General features: G+C 36.8%; 1 protein-coding gene across 14 annotated transcripts in view; it reads left to right on the top strand.

Moving 5' to 3' along the window:
• The window catches only part of LOC122514935 (nuclear receptor coactivator 2-like), a 42,430-nt gene that overhangs the window by 2,669 nt on the left and 14,906 nt on the right, over positions 1-24,855 (top strand). For 3 of the 14 annotated variants that reach the window (XM_043632094.1, XM_043632132.1, XM_043632086.1), the window contains exons 1-4: positions 15,547-15,819; positions 15,875-15,945; positions 16,531-16,638; positions 17,105-17,243. In XM_043632094.1, the coding sequence (XP_043488029.1) occupies positions 15,805-15,819; positions 15,875-15,945; positions 16,531-16,638; positions 17,105-17,243 (333 nt within the window). In that variant the 5' untranslated portion in view covers positions 15,547-15,804. The other 11 variants (XM_043632142.1, XM_043632139.1, XM_043632104.1 and 8 more) reach the window with 10 other exon arrangements.

Here is a 24,855-nt window from a genome sequence, read left to right as displayed (position 1 = left end):
TTCACTCGTTCACGAGAGTTCGAAAAGCGAGTCGAATTCGAAAAATTGCTGTGCGTGCGATTATTACGAAAGAACGTTAACTACATTCATGTCACTCGAGACATTTATTTCCAAGAGATTCTTCTTTATCTCTAGATAACGATTCATCATCGTTACAATTACCCCGTATTCTCTTTGTTGTCAAAGATCTTACATAATTACTTTGCATTGTTTACTCTTTATAACCTATTTTTCTTTTTTCGCGTTTAAATCAAAAGTGTACGAAAGTTATGTGAAATTTTCTAATGCCAGAATTGTCTGGGTTTTATATTTAAATAAATAATATAATAGTATATTTTGTGGACTATATATAGCCAATAAGTATATATTATATATTTGTAATATCAAAATATATATTTTAAAAGAGAAATGTATATTTGACTCTCACAGCTTAATGTACTTATGCATGCATGCATAAGTATTAATTTATTTTTATGAAATTTTAGCCAGTTTAATAGAAAGAAAGAAAGAAACACTATTTGCTTATTATTCTGAATAAATTTGGATTTATCGATAATACGCAAAAAAAAAAAAAGAAAAAAGGAGAATTTTCAGTTAATATTTATCTAATCATCATAATTTTGATAATTGTAAAAGAGAGTAGGGAGTTTATAGCGTTTCAAGTTAGACGACATTACAGAGAGATGTTTCAAATGTGCGAATAAATGATCAAGATGAAAAGTTGCCAGGCTCAGTCTCATGTAAAGATTCAAATTCGGGTCATCGTTGTTGCGATAGAGCAATAAATGGCCCACTTTTCGAAATCCCTCGAGTCGTAATGAGTTCACGAGGATAACGTCTATTTCGTGGATAGGTATCGAGTTATCGTTCTTAAAATATCTAAATTCTATGTTTAAAATGCAATTTTTTGATCATTTTTTTTTTTTTTTTAATAGAACGCCATCGTGTTACGGTGACTTGTATGTAATTTATGTATACATATCGATTTTAGATGACTCGAGGTCGATAAACGAGGACATTCGGCTTAACAATACGCTATCTGGCAGATAATAATTTCTTATCGTAGCAATGTTTCGTTGGTAAAGAGATGTTCGTTTCTTTGAGAAATATGTTAATCACGTGAAAACGCAATAGAGTTTTTCAATTCGCACATATATTTAGTCTTCCTGTAATTTTTCGTGTTATAATTTTATTTTATTTTTACGTATAACGTGTATATATATAAAATTAGGGCACGTCGATCTTTAAATACGAATTAAAGTTTATTTTTCAATTTTGTTGTTAAATATTTTATTCGATAGAAAATACATCTGGCAAGTTTGAAGTCATAATGAAGCATAATATTTGTATATATACATGTAATAACAGTATTATAAGGCTAGATTATCTATAATTTCTTCATCAAGTAATTAACTAAAATAGAAAACGAGGAAGAAAGATGCTTTATAGTCATGTAGAAGACTACGTCAAAGGATTTTTTTTTTTATAAGATGCAGTTTTCTAGGAAAGATTTTTTAATATGATGTTTTTTATTCTGATAGAGTTATATAGAATATTGAATATTGCTGTTACAAACAATATTTATACGAAGACGAGCAAATAATATTACTTAAGAGAAAGAGTAATTTTTAATTTATTGTTTTTTTTTCTTTTTAAACGAGAATAGCAATAAAATTATTATTCAATCCTTTTTCGATTATTGAAATAGTGTAATAGATGCAAAACAGATCTGTCTGCATTTAAAAAAACATATTTGAATAAGTGTAGAAATGGTTATATATTGTAAATAAATTGGTTGTATATTGTAAATTGCCGTAAAGAAATAAAATGACAAATTAGTCATCGTAATGTGAAAAATATTTTCTCATATTCAGCTGATATTTAATTGCATTGTTCGAATTCACGATGTGATCTGTTGCATTTCACGATCCATTCGTCTTACATCAGTGCTCTTTATAAATTCTTCCTTTTAAGTTTATTTTTTGAAATAATATAAATTTTTCTTTAAACCAAGAAAAGATTTTCAGAAATCTTCGATCATAGCATATTGGCCAACTCAAGACAATAATTCTATTGTTGCATATTTAGATCAGACATAATATAGTCGTGTTTGTTGCGACAATTTCAATATTTACAATTGGAAAGAAACATATATGTTTTATTAGACGACAAAAAAAACAAAAAAAAATATGTAAATAAAATGAATTACAGAAAAAAGCATCGACTGACGAATTTGTTCTTTTCTATTTTAGAATCGATCGACGAATCGTTAAGGTTTCGATCAACGAACAGAAGAGAATTAGAATCCCGTAGAATATAAAAGAAAAAAAGGTAGAGAAGGTGAAGGGTGAGGAGGGTGGTGGAGGAGGAGGAGAGTCACATTGTCGTCGTCGAGGAGTTCGACGATTGAAAATTATGTTCAAACTGAATGTTACGGGAGTGGCGAAGAAGAAGAAGAGGAATTCGATCGGGCTGTCTTGCTCGTGTAGGGAAAAAGGGATCGAGGAGAAGGAAGAAGACGGGGAGCACGTTTCCGGCTCTGTCGTCGTCGTCGTCGTCGAAAACGAAAGATTTCACGATTGCCGCGAAACTCGTAGCGGCTGCTGTTACTCTTCTCCTATTATCTTCCTTTCTCATCGAGACCAAGAGGAAAAGAAACAGGAGAAGAAGGATACTGGTGGACTTCGATAAACGAGAGGCCAACGAGAAAGCAAGCGATAGGCCTCGCTTTTTTACAACCAATATCGGTGAAGAATAGAGCAAAACTCGAAAATTTCGGAAGTGTTTCGGAAGAAAGAAATAGTTCTTTGGTGAAAACTCGTGTTCCCTATTATTTTTCTCATCAAATATTACTATTATTAATTAATTAATCAGTATCATCTGGTATACTATTATTATCATCATTATTATTATTGTTCACTATCGTTATTAGTATTATTATTATTATTATTATTACTATTTTACTGCTACGATTTGTTTTGTTTAATTTTTCTAATTTTGTTTGTTCGTCGTTCGTATTTTTTCTACGGGTGAATACGTAGAGAAAAAGTCGACGTTTCTTGTGAGTACGGTGAACTCGTGCATCTTTGTTCTTAACGTGACTCGTTTGGCAGAGAGAGAGAGAAAGAGAGAGAAGGGAGAGGAGATGTGTTTGGATTTTTAGATATTTTGCACGGATCTTCCCCGGCAATGCGAAACCTCGCCTATTCTCCATGAGAGGAGGCACATGTCCATTGCTACGGCTGACAATGCAGGGTAAGTTTATAAGTTTGTCAATTGCTCTGTATTTTGTTAAAAGAACGTCGATGATTCTCTTTCTAAAGAAGAAGAAGAAGAAGAAGAAGAAGAAGAATTGCAAGAAGCGTACCACCAAATCGAATCGGCCGAAACATCATTTCTTCTTTGGTCTTTATCATTCACGCCGTGTTATATAACGAGTTACGATTCGGATCGCACGTCGTTGCATCGAATTTGCGTGCGCGAATCAAAACGACTTGTTCCACCCTTCTTCGCTACTTTCTATTACCATTCCCTTCTCGCTTCTCCTCTCTTTCATTAAATGTACAAACGCGAAATTCGCTGATTCGTTGTAGCAAAAAGAAAGGCCACGGGCTATGCGAACATTTCTATCTCACTTTTGCTTCATTTCTTTCTTTCTTTCTTTACAAGGAGGAGCGTTATTAACTGAAGAAATTGTATTCGATGATGAGTAAAAGTGTGTTTCTACGGATTGGGGATGGGCGGAGGGGGAAGAAGGAGGAGGAGAGCTACGATATCAACGTCCGTCGTAAATACGTTATTTTTAGTATTCAACGCGCTTAACAACGATTACTATACAGTGTCAAGATATCTTTAATCGTTCTGTGGATGTTTGCCTCGACGCTGACATTGATTGGCTGACAAGTTGCGTGACCTCCTTGCGTCGTTGATTCTTAAGAAAATTTGAATATTTCTATAGGGAAAATCGTAAGATATATTTTCAGTATAGTTTTTCCTTATACAGAAAGTAACGTACACTCACGTAAATGTACATATATATATATTTCGTTGTTTAATTCACTTATATTTCTCAATCGGTACAATGAAAACAAAAAAAACTTATAGTCACAGAAGAATTCGTCAAGAAGGAAAGGATATATTTTTCAATGTAATTTTTCTTCTATTGCAGGAAGTAGAATATTTCGCATTTTATTAGTTTATTTGTTTTGTCGGTCGAAAAAATCGACCGATTTCTTTGACTAGGGGCAATTTCGCATAATTCCGACGTCCCCGAGGCTCCGTTGATGAAGGGTCTGATTTCAGAGGTAGGCAATCATGGCGAATTATCGGTATATTTTTCGTCATTAGCTTACTTCGGCGATAGTCGAAGAACTAAAGGGAACAAACGACCACCGTTAGATCCTATATCGTGTAGTTCCTTCTTAGAGAGGAATCTTTTCAAGGTCAACAGCAGGCAAGCAGTCAGCAAAGCGGCGGGTGGTGGTGGTGGTGGTGGTGGCGGTGGCGGTGGTGGAGGTGGCTATGCTAACTCCAGGCCACGAGGCACACGCGCCTCTTCTTACGTGGCCTCTCTCTTTCCCTCTCTCACTGTGAGAGCATATAAGCTCGTATATTCTCCGTTTGTTTCGGCTCAAGCCCTTCCGGTCCCTTCCTAGTTTTTCATTCTCCTCTGTTTTTTACACTCGAATTTATCACGTCTTCTCGATTATTTTCTTACCACAAATTTTCTGCCTTTTTTCGATATCATAATCAATTTTAATATTGATTAAATTTATCTTGAAAATACTGGAGTCGGCTATGCTAGATCGAAATTTGAATAATTTTTTATTAAAAGGTGGTAGATAAATCCAAATAGTCAATTGCAAGTTTAAGAAAGCAGAGTTTTTAAATGATACACCAAAGCTGTGTGATTATTAATCAAATATTTTTCATGAAGATCTCTCCTTGTGATTTGAAGATGTCCGATAAATAATTTCAAAACAATGAATTGTTAATAAAGATATGTTTAAATATTAATAAACTCGTTGACAATTAATCAGTCCCTTAACACAGATTTTCATCTGTCTCTCATCATTGACGAGATAACGCATAGAACACGGTGAGAGAAAGAGAACTCAATTTAGCGAATGAAAAATGCAATATAATAGATAATAATTTTAATAATGAATAATTATATAAATAATATTCGAAGAGGCATGCGCGTCGAGTCCGACTTGTTTACAAATATCTCGATGAAAAAAAAAGCAAGCATATATTATTAGTTAGATCGTTTCAATCGACTTGAAAAGATCGATGACTGTTTTTTCGAGATATGTTTTTTTATTCTTCTCAATTTGACGATTCAACTGATCATTCATTTTTCAAACGAATTTATTCCTTAGCAGGATGAAATTATTTTTTTTTGTATATTTCCGTCCTAAAACTTACCATTAACCGCTTTCCCGTTACCCACCCGGAATATCGATCTGTCCCGTATGATAACAGGGTCGTGGACGTTCATAAATTCCGCCTTACTGTCGTTGTTTCTGTTTGAAATACGTTTCAACGTTTCTCAAGAGTATTTCTTTTCCCTTTTTTTTCTTTTTTTTTGACAAAAATTATTCGAGTTGTTCTTTACGTTACTTTCTATTAACGTTTACTTCGATAGAATCCTTTTTACCCCTATTCTCTATCTATTTCTTTCGAAGGTACAGGAAGTTCGATAAGGAAGCAAAATTTCATAGTAACAATTGTTTTAAAAATATTGATCAAAACTCGCTTAGCGAAGTTTATATTTTTACTTTTCGATCGTTGCGTATTAACCAATCTTAATAAGATCGAATAAGAAATAGAGAGAGAGAGAGAGAGAGAAAGTTATATATATATATATATATACACATAAGCAAGGGTTAGGGAGAACCCTCAGAGAAAAAGAAGTAGAGAGGCCTCGTTTCCTCGGCAATTTAGGCATGCACCCGCTTCTTCTCCTCTCCCACCTAGCAGCAACCTATCTACCTTCCGACCTACCACTCCGTGGGGGCTAAAATTACGTTTTCTCAGTAAAGCAACGCAAGAAGCGAAGCCACCACGGCCGAGCAAAAGGATCAAAATCGTCGGCCAAGTGTGCGCATGCTGCTGCTGCTGCTGCTGCTGCTCTTTGAGAAAGAAAGAAAAAGAGAGAGCGAGAGAGAGAAGGAGTAGGCAGTTTTGTCTAGAAAGTTAGGCGACGTTGAGGGGATGACCATGGAAGCAAACAACGTTATACAAGCTTAATGGCGTGGCGTGCTGCTGTTACGGCACACCGCGTGTTGTCGTTACTTGTTATAGAGAGAGAGAGAGAGAGAGAGAGAGAGAGAGAGAACCTCGACACATACACATTCACACACAGACGCGCACAGAGTATATTGTCTTCACTGAAAATTGAAGTGGAATTGAAGACGTTTGGAAAAGGAGCATTCTTTAGGTTAATGCGAATTTCTCTTGATACTCCGCGAGTCTTCGTGACGCGAGTATGATATTTTTGTGTGTCTTTCGTGGCACTGGCCCAAAGCAAACACGTGACCCTTTCGTTTCCAGGGAGAGAGAGAGAGAGAAAGATAAAGATAAAGAAATGGTTGTTTTACAGTTTACTAAGGTTCAACATTTAAACAAAACAAATCATATTAATTTCTTGTATTGCGCTGACGTTCGATTCTCATTCGATATATGCGATCCGTTGGTAGCATTAGTGAATAAGCGCGCGGTTTGCGCGTCGTTTTCTCTGCCACTCCTCCTCGTTCTCCTCCTCGTTCTCCTCCTCCTCCTTCCTTTTTCTTCAACTAAGAAACATAACGGTCGACGTCTTCGACACTATCGTAGGTATCGTATTCCGGTCACGAGATACCGAGTCGATCGTGTCCGAGTTAGCTGCCTTAACGATAATCCAAGATCTTACCAAGGAAATAATCGAATTTAACTTTGCTACGCTTTTTCGAGATAATTATATATAATTTTTTTTTTTATTATTACATTCTATATTATAGGAGAAATATAAATGACGAATGAAATATAATCGCGCAGAATCTTTCGATATTCCTATTATTTCATACTATTAAAAAAATGAATATCTACGAAGGATACGGTTTTTTCTTCTTTTTTTGTTCTTCTTTCAATTAAATACCAACTCGGGTAAAATATAAAAAGAATTAGAGTCGTGGTCCGTTAAACCTATAGGAGGTCTCTGCGTCGACTGTGGCGGTATCCGCGAAATCGATACAACGCGTTCACGAATACATTGCACCAAACTACGACTAGAAGGCACGACTACAATAATAAGAAGTAGGAAGAGGAGGAGGAGGAGGATGGCAGTAGGGACGCGACGATGGCGTCGGCTTCGGCGTCGGCGTCCACGTCCGCGTCCGCGTCGGCGTCGTTGGCGTCGGCGTCGAGAGAAAACCATCTCTCCCAGAGAGAGGGGATGTTATATCGCGGAGGGATGGAGAGCGGTACATATCGACCGGTCTACGAAGAACGAGCGCCAGTTGAGAACAGGGGTCAAGGTCGTCGAATGTACCACGCCTGCCCTGCCTCCATCACCCAATAACGCAGCCGTCGTAGAGACTAGTCAAGTAGAATACTTCTCTGTTATAGACCCACCAACATTTTTCTTTCATTGTTACGTCCACTTGGCAAGCTTATAAAATTGATAATATCTAGTAATATATATATCTCCCTCTCTCTTTAGAGTTATTATTAATTCACGTTTAAACAAACACCCAAAAGAAGAAGAAGAACAACTTGCATTCATTTATCTTGTTTGTGTAATTATTTAGAGAGTAGAAGCTCTGATGTAAGACGCTAATACCGAGTGAGAGAGATAGACTATACTTGGATTTATGATTCATCTCTTTTATGAAACAATGGCTTGAAAGAAAATTCGCGAAATTGTAGGTTAATCCTTTTAGAATCCAGACAAATCTATATCGCGGTTTAAATTAGTTTTAATAAAATTCTTCTTTCTTGTTCGTATGAAAAATCTAACTATCGGATAGAAAATGGATGGATGAAATGCCGGTACGTACTTATCGACTCGCCGAGGACTCGTTTATTTCCATTATGTTCGCTCGAAGTATTTCATGGTTGTTCCTAACGACATTCACTATACAATTTCACGCTTCGCACGAAGCGATTGCGTCGCCGTGTGGTGTCGAAACGCGGCACGGGAGTCATGTGTGCGGAGGAATTCGAGTACGGCACGCGTTCTTTCCACGACGACGACGTCGACGACGTCGACGACGTGTCTTGGCCTCGACGATTCTTACACCGGGAAATTGATAAACTTTTCTTTCATAATAATATACTACACAAATATAGATATATATTTACATATTTACGATTGTGACTTATCGTGCATTCGAAATAAAGAAGACCGAATTATAAGTTGTGTATAGAAAAAAGACAATTTGTTAGAACCAAATCGAATAGGAATAAGTTAGCTCATATTAAACGAGTTTTTCAGCCATAGGAAGATATATTCGAAATATTGGTAAACGTGCTTTCGAGACAAGGTCGAAACGTATAAAGTATCCTGTCTCCGTTCGCTCGAAGGGAGCGTTCGCATTTCGGCAGAAGCGAAGCGTGTGGAATTTCATTTTGCGTCTTGAACGCTCCTCCGCTCCGTTTCTGATCTTCTCCTTTTCTCTCATCTCTTCTCTCATCTTCTCTCTCTCTCTCTCTCTCTGCTCCTCACCTCTCCTCTCCTCTCCTCTCCTCGCCATTCCTCTCCACTCTCTTGCTTCACGTTCCGCACTGTCCTGCCTTAACCGAGCGGCGCACCGTAAAAAGAATCTAAACGCCCTAGCCGTAGACAGATTCTATAAGGCTCCCTCGAACCCTTTGTTCTCCGAAGGCCACGAATTTTGCCCGTATACGCCTAGTCTCGCCCATTATTATTATTATTATATAACCTAACCGAACGATATATCTAGTTTCGCTTCGAAATCTCGATCCGCGTTGCCTCTTAGAAAACGCAATTCATTTTCGTTCAACATTTCTCTTTCTCTATTTCTGTCTGTCCGTCTGCCTGTTTCCATCATTTTTATCGTCGATAAAAAAACCATTTTATTTACTCGCTATAAGAGTAGAATATATTTGTTTCCTCCCACCTCCTCCCCCCACACATACACAAAAAACATGGTTAATTTATAAAAAATAATATTCTTCATCACGATACCAGGATTTATTCTTGATTTATATAATACTACACGTCTGTAGACTTATCTCTAATCTTTGATCTGTCTTCGGTAACGAGTCCATCCGCATCGTCGTTACCTCGTTTTTATTCGTGTACTTTTCGTATAGAGAGGTGTTTTAATCTCTGCGATTAAAGATAACAAAATTGAAATTTGTCGTCGATTGTTCGTAATCTGTTAGCACGGTACTATTCCTAAGTGCTTACGTTAACTGTTTTTCTTTAATTGTAAGAACAAAAAAATAAGATTTATTTAAAATGTAGTAATTAATTGAAAATAAAATCTGAAATGAATTTTTTGGAATTTCTATTGCTTCGCGATATACGAAAAAGTATTCGAAACTTTCATTACGGGATCTAAATTTTGAATTGTTCCTCCTTTTCTATTTCGTTCGTTGTTATTGTTATTGTTCTTCTTCTTCATCTTTTTTCTTCTTTTTTTCCCTTAATATTTATCGATGAGTTTCCACTCGGTTTGAAAATACCAACCGCTGCTTACATCGATGCCCGTCGATGCTTCTCGTGGGGCAGGTCAGTCCAACTCGCACTGTATATGCCTACTTGGCATAACGTGCGCGCGCGCAAGTTATGTTTCCTTCGGACTTTTTCCCATTGAATCAAAACTCCTCCACAACTTCTTCTTTTGCATATATATATATAGTCTGCCGGTTCTAAGTTCAGAATAAACTAGCTAGTATTTACTATCGATCATATTTATCGTCGATCGAACGTTCAACAACCGTTTACCTTGTATAAAATTCAAATGTTCACGAAAATAAGTAAATCACGTGGATAAAAATGAATTACAATTTCGTTTGCGTTTATTTACGATGAAAACAAATTATTTGAATATTTGTCAGTAAAAAATATAAATGTAGAGTATTGTTCGAAATTAATATACCGATAAATGTTTATTTAAAAAAAAAAAACCCCCAAAAAAAGAAACCTTGGTACATAATTTAGCCAAGACAAAGAAGTGAATTCTAAAACGTTGAAGTTCTTTCTTAGGGAACTGAAAAGAAGGAATACTTGCTATCGGTAAAAGGGGAGGGTACAAGGGTTTGACCTTGGAAGCAGCCGGCCTCGCGGAGAATGGTGTACACGTTATAATCTCTGTCCGGCTTGCTTTTTGGCCGTTCTTTCGCAGGAAATTTTGCTCCCTTTCGATGCAAGACGTTCTCCGACGACCGGATTTTAATTTTAACGTCGTGAAAGAGAGGGAGAGAAAGAGAGCAAGCATTAGCAGCAGCAGCATACGACGACGACGACGACGACGACGACGACGACGACGACGATGGCGTTGACGTTGTTCTAAGAACTCGCTCTTCTTCCCTCTCCTTTTCTTCTTCTTCTATTTTTTTGTTCCTTTAGTTTTCAAGACATACACACACGAGATCTACGTGGTCCGTAAATCCCCGGATTTTCGGTCAATGTGCTTTAGAAATAAAAGAGAGGAAGCAACCCTTATTTCTAAATCGTCGAGGAGAAAGAGAGAGAGAGAGAGAGAGAGAGAGAGTCCGACGACGACTATCGATCCATGCCAAGCCCTGACCGATGCGTGTAAACGCGTAACCTATGCGCGTTCTATTATACATTCCAACGTAACAAGTATATTCCTATGCATATATTTTTGTCTCTTACAAATTTTATTAATCCCCCACCCCTCCCCTCCCCTCCCTAGCGCCCTCCCGCTCATATCACCAAAATCAATGAATTATATTTTACGAAAAAGGAAGAGTTCGTTTTGATTGCATTGATTGCACGTCGGGTGCGTCTCGAAATGCGTCTTTTAATAATCTCTCTTTGGTTACTACTGATACATACTTACTGGCGTGTTTCTCAGGTGTCACGCAAAATGTTGACGTCGTTGGTACCCGCAGCAACGACCGCAGCGGAAATTCGAGCGGCAAAGTTAGTCGCGATCAAGCCGCGTCATCGTACATATCCACCTACACAAATATTGATACTCTCAATGTGTCATTATTTTTTCTTCTTCTCTTTCTTCGAGTTTCCAGCCTTCTTCAGAGTTTTAATAGCTACTTCTATTTTCTTTTTTTTTCTTTTTTTTCTTCTTCTTCTTCTTTTACTTCTTCTTATATCGTGTTCGAATATCCTATTCGTTGTGTATTCATTTTCTCTTTCGAGGATTCTTCCGCGTTAATTTTATTCAAAGTTTTCAAAGATCTCCAAGTCGAAATGCATCTTTTGCCAAATGGAAATAAATAATAAACGAGTAGTAGAACGTTAGGAATGATTTTGATCGTGTTGTTTCTTTTTGAGAGATGACGACCGATGATGTTCGTATTTTTAACGAGTAGGCTTTTCAACTGCGACTGAGTTAGTTCCCTAAAAAAGAAATTCCATGAATTTTTATAGAAAAAACGATTCATTTGTTAAGAATTTATTTCGCGAGCGCAACGTCTTCCACGCAATCACCCTTGAATAGTCCCTGGACGAGGGATAAAATAAAAAAGGAAATGATCGATCCGTCGTATTGATCTTTGTTACGTAACGCTGTCCTGTCCTAGAAGAGCGGGGTTGCCTGGACAAAAGGGTAGGAAGAGGAGGGGGAGAAGAAGAAGAAAATGGGGGTGAGGAAGACGCGTCGCGTCTAAACCACTCCCTCTCTCTCTCTCTCTCTCTCTCTCTCTTTCTCTTTCTTCTCTTTTCCTCTTTGTCTCTCTCCTTCCTGTGACGTAAAGACGCGAGTTACGTCATCATAGCAACAGCGGGGACATCAAGGCGGCGGCGTCGTCTGTCGACATGGCAACTATTTCTCTCCCTTCCCACGTTACGTCTACATCGTGTTTATCATTAGCATCTCATCTAACATAGCAGTAGTAATACTTCGTATTATATAGCAATATTCGTATTTATTTATATATATATATATATATATAAATTGCAGCTATTTATTTGCCACACTTGTGAACCGATTAACTCTCGCCATAAATGCTACATAACTTTGATACATTTATATTAGATATACTCGATGTATATTATCCATTGTATTTGTCACGTTCATTTAAGGAAAAAATAAAAAGACAATTAATTCGGGATTATCTTGATCGGACGACGTGAAACGTGGAAAACGAGCTAGGGAATCGATCAAAATGGGACACAGCCAAAAGCAAATTTCAGGTTGCTACGAGAGAGAAAGAGAGAGAGAGAGAGAGAAGTGGAGAGCCGTTCCGAGTATCCAGCTGGTGCTACAAGTTCAATCTGGCAGCTGTTCGAAAGCACGAACTTGGGAAGAGAGAAAGAGAGGGAGGGTGGGTGGTAGGAGAAGAAAGAGCGGCCGCTCATCGATTGAAGAGATCGTAAACGTCATCGAGGCGTATATCGGTTTAAAGTTCGATCGAATGCGAACGGTTATGTCGTCGTCGTTGCTGATGAAACGCTATGGTGGTGTTTTATTTAAGCTCGCGATTAAACGAGGACGTGCCTGTGTTTTTTGATATTTCCAATAAATAATAACCTTCGAATGCATATATATATATATAATTATTTGTTGTGGATGAAAAAAAAAATCGATCCTCGTTGCCGTTTGCATAACAAATTAAGATTCGTAGCTAGTTTCGATATAACGCTATGACAAAGCTAATTCGTGGACGTTCGTAGGAAGTGACCGCACATTTAATTTGGTCGAGGTCTCTCTCTATCTCTCTCTCTCTCTTTCTCTCGGTTACGCTTCGCTAGTAACACACTTCTCTGGTATAGGTACGAGCTCGTAAACTGTTTGAAAGACGCGAGAGTACTTCAGCCACGGCCATCGACCAGAGAGTTTCTGCTCTTAACTACCAATGTGTGTATAACTTCTCTCTCTCTCTCTCTCTCTCTCTCTCTCTCTCTTTCTCTTTCTGTTAGTGACCTACGCTTTCGCCGTTCTGATTCTTCTTTACGGAGTTCAGGTTCACTTTCCTTCGTCGTCCTCGTTTGTTTGCCATTCCCCCTTCTTTCTCTCGTTCTCCTTCCCCCCCTTCTCTCTCTCTCTCTCTTTCTCTCTATCATTATAGTTTTAGTTAAAATTTTTTTTACGAGTACAGATTCGTTAAAGATGGTCGAGATACCATGACCATTAGGGGGATTTATAGTTGAGATTACGAAATTTCCAGGATATATTGTTTAATTTCAACATTTAAGACTTGAATTCGTATATTGGCGTAATTTCATTCGTCAAATGAAACTTTTTCTTTTTCTTTTTCTTTTACAGATGACAATTAATTTAATCAATTAAATTGGCCTCGAATTGTTGTTGTTTGTCAATATTTGTAGATATATCTACATATCAGCAGTATCGTAATTTTAATCCCTTTAATTATTTTTTTGTTTTTGTTTGATCAATTAACAACGTTCGATCCTCGTATCTTTGCGAACATTTTTGTTCCTTCGATGTAACATTTGTTTCTAGGTTGGTTTTAAAACACGTTTCAAAATAAAATTTCTAGAGTTTTCAATCGAGGAACGATGATCATTTTGAAAGTGAATTCGGTAGGTCGGTGAAAGTTGGTTGATGAGATGTGTCCTGTTAACGAACGCGACGCGACGCGGCAGTCATCGAATCGCAAAATCGTTCTCTTTCGTTAACGCGTTGCTTTTATTTTTCATCAAATCTCTAGCCTAGTGGTTTTGGGTTACGAAATATACTCGTCGTGTTCTTTGCAAAGAATCGTACGTTTAGTCGACTGCCGTAGAAGGCCATTGCTGAATTCTTATTCTATTTTACAAATTTTATTTCAAATTAAACTGCGCGCGAGCGCGCGCGCGCGCGTCCTATATAGTTGCGATATAATTTTTTTTATCTTTTTTACATTTTTCTTTTTACATCAAAATCGATCAGTTATATAAATAGTAAGTTTATCATAGCTTAGAAGAAAAAAGGAGAATTGTTTGGTCAGTATGGAACGAAATATCGTCGTCGATTATCGAGAGATCATTAGGTGAGAATCTTAACGAATGTAAATAGTTAATAGAACAGGTGTTCGTCCGTGAAAGTGCAAGTTTACCGTGATTGGAAGTGCACTAAAAGCGAACATCGCAACGAACAACGATATATATACATATATATATATATATATATATATATTGAGTGGAAGGATGGAGAATGAGTGGTCGTATCGGTATGCAAGAAAGAGACGGTCAACCTTGGAGGGATCGGAACTTTAGAAGGCAGGAAGAATGTCGTATAAAAGTCTTATGAAAACTTTGAAAAAAAATCTAACGCTTTTGTCTAATCATCAAACAACGACGAAAATTTCTGTTATATGAAACAACGAACAATCATACTATTTAACGAATCTTTCGAAAAATAAGTGTGCCTCGTTTGGTCGTACACACCCGGTAGAGCAGCTACGATAATGATTGGTGTTTTAGAAAAATCAAATGAAATAAAATAAAAGGAATAAGAGAGAGAGAGAGAGTGAGAAAGAAAGAAAGAGAGAGAAATACTCCGAGAGAGTGGATATCTCGGAACGTCTCGCTTGCTCGCGGCTCGACGCGCATGTCCGCGTTGCCATGATCGCCCTGGCCCACTGACCTATATTACACGCGGGTACAGGTCCCGCATTTACGTGTCGACCCACAACCGATACTCCGAGCGTGGCGTCACAGCCAAGCCACGCTAGTTTGCTCGCTTCGCGTCACCATTTTTCTTCTTTCTCGCACCTTAGCCTTGCTCATCCTCTCTCTTCCTTACTCAATCACTCTCTCTCTCTCTCCCCTCCCCCTCTCCCGCTCTTGATAATAGGAAACGAGTCGATCTATGATCCGGGGACGTTCGTGTTGTATACCTAGACATAGATAGAAAGGAGTTACACGAGTGTGCGTGCGTGTGTGTGTGTACGGTGTTGTATGATAGTGTCTCTCTTTCTCTTTTTCGCGTGCACTAAGAATTTAGTGCTGTCGTTGCTGTTATTATTAGTATTTTGGAAAAAGAATTTGTTTCTTTTTCTGTCTTAACTGTTGTTAACGTTGCGAAAAGAGAAACCAAAAGCAAAAAAAAGCGAACTCTTTTTTTGTCTATCTTTCTTTTTGCATCCGTTCTGCAAAAAATGTTGTCTGTTATCGTTTCTATTATTAACTTACCGAGGAGAGAAAGTAAAAGAAACGAATAAGAAGAAGAAGAGGTTCTTCCTGTATCTCTCTTTTTTCACTTCTCTGCAAGAATTTAGTGTTATCGTTGCTCTGTCACTAGCCTAGTGAAAAAAGAAACCAAAAAAGAAGGAGGAGGAGGAAGAGGAGGAGGAGGCAGAGTGTAAAAGTGAGAAGGAGTTGTAGCAAGTGTCGAACGGATGACAGCAACGTGGATGCACAGCACGATGCAAGGTGTTTTTCTATGTGATAAGTGATGACGTAGGAACTCCGATCGGATTCACTCTCACCTACTTTTGCATCTCTTTTCATCGAATTGGAAGAAGAGGGTGCGCGCGTCTTCACGACGATCGTATACCCCCCTTTGGTTCTCTGTTCCGTTCCGTTCCGTTCCGTTCCATTCGGTTCTATGACGCATCGTGCAATAGCAAAAATGAAAAAGTCAGTGGGTGTTGTTTCCTAGTCGATGACGTTCCTAACTCAAGAATTTCAGTATATTGACAATAATGGAGTCGAAAGAAGTAACGAGCAAGATTATTGTCACGAAAGAAAAGGAACTGAATTTATTTATTTTAGGGACGTTTACTGTGTTCTCTTCCGCAAGACGGAAAATTGGAAACCTTGCGATCGCAAGGAAAGATTCCTTGGTGAGAGGCTCGTATTCTCGCGCGCAAAAGTTATTGATCAAGGCTCGCTTCGGCGTGGATGCTTGACGTAGATGCAGAGAGAAAGAGAGAGAGAGAGAGAGAGAGGCGGAGATGGCAGGAACTACCGTTTTTCACAGAGAAACTACTACTTATCTGAGATAAGTTGCCCAAGATCTACATACCTACTACTTTGTTAGATACTGTGAAACAATAGAATAGCGTGATTATCGGATTCCATGGATTCACCTTGCTTTCCAGTCTCTTGAGCACCATGCGACCGAGTTACGTTCGACCGTAATGTTACTCTCTTTCCTTTTCCCTTTCGCTGAAATCTCCTTATCTCGAACTCTTTGACGAAAATTTTTCCAACTCTCTCTTTCTTCTACTTGTCTTTTTTCTTTTTTCCCCCTTTCCTTAGTGCGAAAATGTAAACGATGATAAATGACAATTTAGATCAACGTTGATTATTCTATCACGCATAACATCCATTATTTTCTCATTACGGATTCTAATCGCATTTCTGTTGTTTATTACTCGCAAAAGTAAATTTGTATTAATGTTGTTTTTCTTTTCTTTGATTTGTAGGCCTAGCCCATGTGAACTGCTGGACCCACTGTGGGTCAAAATGAGCGCAATCACTGGTAGCATCGGTAAGAAAAGAAAGAAATCGGATGCCAAACCGCAATCCCAGATGTGAGTTAATATATACAATGTGTTCTTAAAGTTATCCTTATCTTTTTGTAAATCCAATTTAAAGGATTGATTCTTCGTTTAAATAATCATTATACGGATGTAACTGATAGAAACGTAACAATACATTTGATATATCGTATCGGGTGTATTGTAATAATAATGCATTCTCTCTCTCTCTCTCTCTTTTTCTGTAAACCAGGTCAGTGTTTTACATTTTTCGACAATGGTCTGATTTTTTGCGACTGCGTTTTTATCCTCTTTTTGCGTCTTATGTGCACAGAACTAAACAGATTTCTGAAAAAAAAAAAAAAAACTGGATACGCAATATATCGTTAAATCGAAAATTATATATGTATATAGTATACAGTGTGGGTAGTATATAAATGTATGAGATGAATATTTTATAGCTTTTTAATTTATGTTAATGATGCATGTGAAATGATATTTATTTTCGTATTGTTTACAGTAACAAGTGCCTTAACGAAAAACGACGACGCAACCAGGAGAACCTGTATTTCGATGAGCTTGCCGAGCTGATTTCCGTCACGGACATGAGCTCTGGCAAGACTGACAAATGTCAGATCCTTCAAAGAACCGTCGATCAAGTAAGTTTTATTTCTTATTATTACATTCGATTGTTGTTTGTACGTTACATTAATTCGTACAATGTCGTCCGCTAAGAATAGAAAAAGAAAAGTCAAGTACCATACAGAGAAAGAACACTTGGGGAAAAAATCGATCTCGAAATTAATTTCGTGGTCGACGGAACGTGTTTTTTTAAATCAAATTTATTTTCCTATCGATAACGATTCGCTATCTCATTCAACAACGACGATATCGATATGCTCGCATTGATATTTCTTTAAATATTCTACTTCGGTAATGCCAATCAGTATGTGTACGTACGTGTACGTGTTTTGTATTATCTTCGTGTGTGTTAAGTCATGATACAAAACGTGGACCGTCGAGATTTTCTCGACGATACCTTTTTTTTTTTTTTTTTTTTTTTAATAAGTACTTAATAAATAGATAATACGTAGAAAAGATTTGTCGATGGAAAGAAATCGGTATATCATCGTTAGTTGCGATCGTACAAACGTAAAACGTCCTTATCGGTAGCATACGTTTTATCAATGTGAAATATATATCACATTGCTTTTATCACTAATACCAATTAACAGTCGATACTTTTCGTTTAAGAAAATATCCCGAGATTTCGTTCGGTTTAATTCGAGAATTTACCGACCTTTTGTACAAAACTTTCATTTCACATACTATAAAAAGCAATTTTCATTCCATTAGATTTGATATATTAATAAATGTATTTTTCCTTCAAATTAAACCGAAACGTTAGGAGATTTATTTATCAGCATGGGAACGCATCAGAAAGTTAAGCATAATCTATGGAACGCACTGAAATCATATTACGTTATTATTTTTATTATTATTAATATCATTATTCGCATTGCTTCGTCATTATTATTGAGAAATATATATTTAGTCACTTCCAATTGGAATGGTCGAGAAATTTGAGGGCAACCAAAATGTGTATTTTGACATTGATAGTTTAATTTGATTAATTGCTTTTTTAAAATTGATCAAAGTGCTCTTTGTTCGAATATTCAAAGATCATTAGAGATAGGAATGTTGACGTATTCTAATGCATCCACTTGTGTAAATAAATTACTTTTCATTGACTTATCTCTTTAGAGTGATTATTCTTTTTCCGACTTAAAACCGATTGATATTACATACAAATAATAGACATTTATATTTGTATAATTACTAATAGTTCAGACTATCTATTTAATATTAAGTGATTAAGTCATTTTAGGGGTGGGGGTGTGGGTCTACTAGCGATTAAAAGAAACGTCGTGTAGGCGGGATTACCGAGTTCCTTCCAGGATGTCCGTGGGATATCATGTCGTTGATAGCCACACAGTAATATTGTCATTTCAAAACGAAATGTACTCGAAACATTCCTCTTCAAAGTATTTTTCTTTTCTGCGTTAGAATAGTTAAACAGAATAAAGTTTTGTTCGTCGTGTCGTAGATAAATATATTTCGAAGTTTAATGGTGTCCTTATAAGTATATAAATAATCGTATAAATGTCGGGTTGGTGGATAGAGAAAAACTGTGGAAGAGAGAAAGGGCTTTTGCTTTCTTTGGGAATAAAAGTAAAGGTATACAACACGAGACTACTACTTCTGGAGTCGTCGACCGAGCAATATCTCTGAATCTGGGCCAAGCGCGTCTTTTTTTTTTCTCCGCTCGTTGAATCGATCCTGCTACGCGTTGCTCCTTCAACAACGTATGCATCTCTTCTCCTCCATGCGTACGTATGCATTCTTTATGCATCCGATAGATAGCAGAACGGAGAACAAATTATCGTAGTTTTCATCGAATTGAAATTCATGCGTTGTAGTGCCAAGCAAGAAGAAAACAAAACGAGACCAGTGTATTTCCAAATTCGTTGACATTTTTTTGCTGTATTCGAGGAATAGGATTTTCTTTAGACGGAAAATATTTTTCTATTTTGATCGATAACATTTATTTCTCTCGTTGCTTCATTACATTTTCTGAATCGCATTTAAAAACAAAATTATATATATATATTAGACTGTGCCAAATAAATCGACTATTTTTTTTTTTTCGGTTCCATATCAAAATTTCGTTGAGAGTGACGAAAAAAAAATTGTGTCAAAATTTGAGCCCTCTATCTTCATTTTTCAGTTAGCGCTCGCTAAAATAAGAATTTTCGCCAAAAAAAGTTTTTTTTCACTTATTTTTTGGTTATAGACAATTCAATATACCAAATATTAAAAAACCCTTGGTATGGTTTTGTAGGAAATTAAATTCTCTACAAAGATGATTTTTTATCGAACTTAAAAAGTCAACAGCTTTTTTTTATAGCTGATTAAATTACATTTCGTTCTATAATTTTCATTTTTAATTATTGATGAACACTTATTAAACTACTTCCTAACGAAAAGAACATACTAATGCAATTTTTCTAGGAATATTTATGATCTAAAAAAATAGTTTTTATGCTTTAATTGATTGTAGTACGGTACTATAGAAGTTAAAAATAATTTTATCACCAAATAAAATGAAGACAAAAAGATTAATTTTTTATTTATAAGTCTCATTGACTTGAAAATTATTCATGCTTTAAAATTAATAAAATATATATTTTTCTGTCATTTTTATTCGTCAACGAATAAGTACCAGGCTTCTTTAAAAATTGTTCGATCGATAAAAGTTGTAAATGATATTGCCGAAAGAGCTGTAGCGTTAATTGATAAATATAATGATAGTCTCACTTGTGATAAAGAACAAAAACAGTTTTTATTACAAGTTGTTGCTGAGCATCGCAAAAAATATCCCAATTGTAACAAACGAAATTTATGTGAGTAATATGTTTACTCGAATCTCATAACTGATTTTAAAATAATTCAAGTAAAGATCTTATTAGTTTCATTTATATATAACAAGATTAAAAGTGTGTCTATCATAATTATATTAATGTTTATTTAAAAAATGTAAGCTCTTTAAAACTAGTAAAACATATGAATAAAGACAATAATAAAGATTAGCATATCATTTTTTTAATTTATTAAAATTTTTTAAGATATTTCGTTTTTAGTAATTATCTATTTCTATTAAAATACTAATGATTTTTTATACAATCATAGGTTTGTGCAATTCTCACTGTAAACAGAAAAATTTCACCGAATTTTTTGTGTGAATCAATAAGGTGAAAAACAAAAAAAAATAGAATTGACATGTAATTCATTATTTTAAAAGTAAAGAATATAAATTACTCAACAGTATTTACATTCATTACGGCATAAAAACTATTTTTTTAGATCATAAATATTCCTAGAAAAATTGCATTAGTATGTTCTTTTCGTTAGGAAGTAGTTTAATAAGTGTTCATCAATAATTAAAAATGAAAATTATAGAACGAAATGTAATTTAATCAGCTATAAAAAAAAAGCTGTTGACTTTTTAAGTTCGATAAAAAATCATCTTTGTAGAGAATTTAATTTCCTACAAAACCATACCAAGGGTTTTTTAATATTTGGTATATTGAATTGTCTATAACCAAAAAATAAGTGAAAAAAAACTTTTTTTGGCGAAAATTCTTATTTTAGCGAGCGCTAACTGAAAAATGAAGATAGAGGGCTCAAATTTTGACACAATTTTTTTTTCGTCACTCTCAACGAAATTTTGATATGGGACCGAAAAAAAAAAAATAGTCGATTTATTTGGCACAGTCTAATATATATATTTATTTTTTGAGTTCATTGTTAGACATTTTTAGGAGACGAGGATTATTATACTTGTTGATAAGCGAATATTACGGTTAGAAGAAATATCAAGAAATATTATCACATTTATTTACGTTACATAATCGCATTAAACTAGAAAAAACTGAATGTTCGGCATCAGGGCCACAAATGCGATAAGCCAAAAACCTCGATCTCGTTTCTCGAAGAAAAGAGAGCAGTCTTCTTGGTGTTGTTTCGTTGGTGCTTGTAAAGTTTCTCAAATCGTAGAAAAGTGTCCATACTCTCCGCCCGGCTATCGGTTATGGGACGAATGCGCGCGCGCGCGCGCACGCCTGCGTTTATGGTGTATGCGTGCGCTATGCGCGCGTGCGTGCGCGCATTCGAAGGAAAGAGAAGGGTTACGACTTCCCGTCTTTCTCTCCCCCCCCACCTACCTTATTTGCCATCTTTCTTTCGCTGATTCGCTGATTCGTTCATTCTCTCACTCGAGCACGTTGTGCTGAAATCGTGTGCGCTTCACGGCCGAGCACGTGTCGATTCCGAAGGCGACAACTTCGTAACGAAATCAAACGAAACTAAACTCGAGTTTGCCTTCTGAAACAATAAATCATCATTCTTTCTCTTTCCCTTTTTATTTTTTTTATTTCTAATTTATTTTATTAGTATTATTTTCTTTTTTCTTTTTCTTTTTTCTTATTTTACAGGTCTATCAGAAAAATTCTCAAATACGTAAATATATTTTTATCATAGTTTATTCAAATATTCTCTTTATATTTTTAGGTATACAATTATTCATTAATGTTAACAACCTTATCTTGTCTCTTTGATATAGAGGTTTTATCTTTGTATAAATAAAATTGTACTTTGAACGGTCAGAAAACTTTTCGATAGATCTAATCAATCTTCATAGACTCATTTGGTCTATAATAGTCGGCTTTGTTTCATCTCGATTGGTCCAATATTCATTTTTATTATTTTAGATGGAGGGAAGTTGAGATCTTCCTTAGAAAGAAATATTTTGCAACGTTCATAATGTAACGCAAATCTAAAGAAAAAAGTATGAACGGTAAACACAATAAGGAAAAGTTTAAGAAAAGTAGGAAAGAGTAAGAAGGCAAAAAAAGGAGTCAGTCGATCGGTCAGTCAGTCAGTCAGTCAGTCAGTTAGTCAGTCAGTCAGTCAGTCAGTTAGTTAGTTAGTTAGTTAGTTAGTTAGTTAGTCAGTTAGTCAGTTAGTCAGGCAGTCAGTCAGTCAGTCCGACAGACAGACAGTCAGAATCTCGTGACGCGACCTTGAATGACGTCACTGAGATCAATAGGAAGCATCCTTTTTCGCGGCGTTACAACCCGAGAGAGCTACCTGAGCATGGATCTGCGTGACGTCACGTGCGCAGTAACGCGTTGCGCATGGTCTTTCAACGAGGCACCGACAAGCGGCTTCTAAGGAAGGGGGGAGGAAAAGGAGCATGAGGAAGATGAGGAGGATGAAGAGAGGAGTAGACTGAAAGAGATACGGCAGCAGCAGCAGCAACAACAGCAATAACAACAACAACAGCAGCAGCAGCAGCAGCACACAACAGCAGCAGCAGCAGCGATTACGTCTCCAGAGAGAAGAAGCGAATTGAAAGAATTTGCAGCATCGTATTTCGATCCTCTTCTTGATTCTCTAGGTCTAGAGCGGACTTTGACCTCGATAAAAGGAAGATATATACATACGTACCCAATAATCGAGGAAGATCTCTCTCTCTCTTGTATCTATTTTTATCTTTTCTTTTCTCTTGGACTTTGTTTCTTTTCTTTTTTTATAAATTATACGTTATAAAGTATTGGTGGGACAAACTGAGTTAAAAATTTATTACGCTAAAATAGAGCTAGAGGTATTGCGATACTCTTACATATGTATGTATATGCACGCGCACGCGCATATGCGTGTGCCATCGTGAAACGACTAGCGGCAACATCGCACACCGTTTGTCGGACTTGGTGGAGTCACCGACTTTTCGAGGCCACCGCCACCACCACACCACCACCACTACCATTACTACTACCACCATCATCATCATCATCACCACCACACTACACCACCACCACCACCACCACCACACCACTACACCTACTACTACCAGCATCGTCTTCTTCTTTACTGTCGCCATTTTTACTATCATCGCCGTCATTGCAATCGTCATCGTTACCGTCATCGTCCCTGTCGTTGACTCTTATTCTTCTCAATTCTTCTCTTCTTATTATTAGTTTTCATAGTCACACAGTCATAGTCGTGATCATCATCACAGCCGCATGTCTGTCCGTTTAAATCTATCGAGATTACGAGCGCGATCTATCGGAGCTGCGAAATACGAGCTCAAGGACGCTCAACACTTCTCCTCATTCCTTCTTTGACCATGAATGTTGGTCGGTTTTACAGAGATCTTCTGTCTTACTTTTTTTTCTCTTTCTTTTGCGTACGTCAAGGGTGGGCAAGTTCTTCTTCTTCTCTGTCGTCGTGAGCCCGCACGATCCGTCCGTCCGTCCGTCCGTCCATCCTCGCCATCAATAAATCCGTTCCCCCACGATTTAAGTTCATTAGGCACCAATCCATGCACCTTTTTGTCAAAAAACAAAAGCTCTGCAGCTGAAGAGACAAGTGAGTTCCCTACTGAAATAGTGGGGGGTCCTCTTCTCTTACCTTGCCGGAACAAACAAATAGAAGAGGAGCCATATGCGACTCGCAATCCCTCAGTTATCCCACCCCCACCGTACCACCTTCTCCAACGGTAAGTTCTCTGACGTATTTACGACGACGTTCGAGATAGTAGCAGTTTCTTTATTTCTCTCCATGGATATCCATGATGAAATCTTTTTATCTTTTACTTTCCTTCCTCGAGATAAGCTCACTTTGAGGTCTTCCAGAGGATTTTCTTACCGGCATGGTGGGTATAGGACGATGCACCGAACGAAAAATGACTCATCTCGAACAGGATTGTGTTGTCTCTTTGATGCTGCTGCTGCTGCTGCTGCTGCCACTGCCACTGCCTGCCTCTCTTTCGATCTTCTTCCATATCGTTGGCAATGCTTAACAATAAACTTTAGGAAAACCTTTTACCCATTGTTCGAAACAGCACACATGACATTCATTCGCTACGTTTTAGCTTGACCTGCCTGACCCGCGCTTTCTGTAAGAAATAATTAAGTGATTATTGTGAATAATATAGTTTCCGTTGCGTGCTGCTTACCTGTTGAAATGTTATTTTACATGGATAATGATCGTTATTTAATACGTTAAATGGACACTAATGTATTACAATGACAACTGGAAACGTAATTCCAGATCGAATGTGTAAATTTGTTAAAGATTAGAATGTAGACGATTCTACGTTTTACCTTCTTCGGCTATTGCTAATGTAAAATCGTCATTAATTTGTAAACTCGTTTGATAATTCATTCGATTTACCTGTCTGATAGGTTTGAAACGTTTACAAATGCTTAGCGAAAGTGTTAAACGACGAAGCGATATTGTTGCAACCAAGCTGTTCTGCCTCATGGATGCATCCATTGTATATAGAGTAGTATTCCAGAACACGTGACTATTTTGGTTTTAAAATGGCGGATGGAGGTCACCCAACCTGATTATTTTCTCGTTTGTCCGCCTTGCCTGCCCATTTAGGTACTATCACGATCATCGAATCGAATGAATCGCAAAAACGAACGACTTTTCCATTTTGAATTTTCGTTAAGCGTCGAATCTTCTTTCTATATACTTTCTTTTTTCTCTTCTTCTTCTTCTTTTTTTTTCTTTTTACATCATTGAAAAAAAGTTGTTCTCGACGTCACCATTACGGTTCTAGAATTTTCTAAAACTTTCGTTACTTCATCTAATTATCTCGTTCCTTTTTTATTGAACCATATTTTGTAAAAAACATAAATG

The sequence above is a fragment of the Polistes fuscatus genome, unplaced genomic scaffold (genome assembly GCF_010416935.1).
Source record: "Polistes fuscatus isolate 324 unplaced genomic scaffold, CU_Pfus_HIC Scaffold1, whole genome shotgun sequence".
Classification (NCBI taxonomy): Eukaryota; Metazoa; Arthropoda; class Insecta; order Hymenoptera; family Vespidae; genus Polistes; species Polistes fuscatus.
This window is presented reverse-complemented; position numbering and strand designations above follow the sequence as displayed.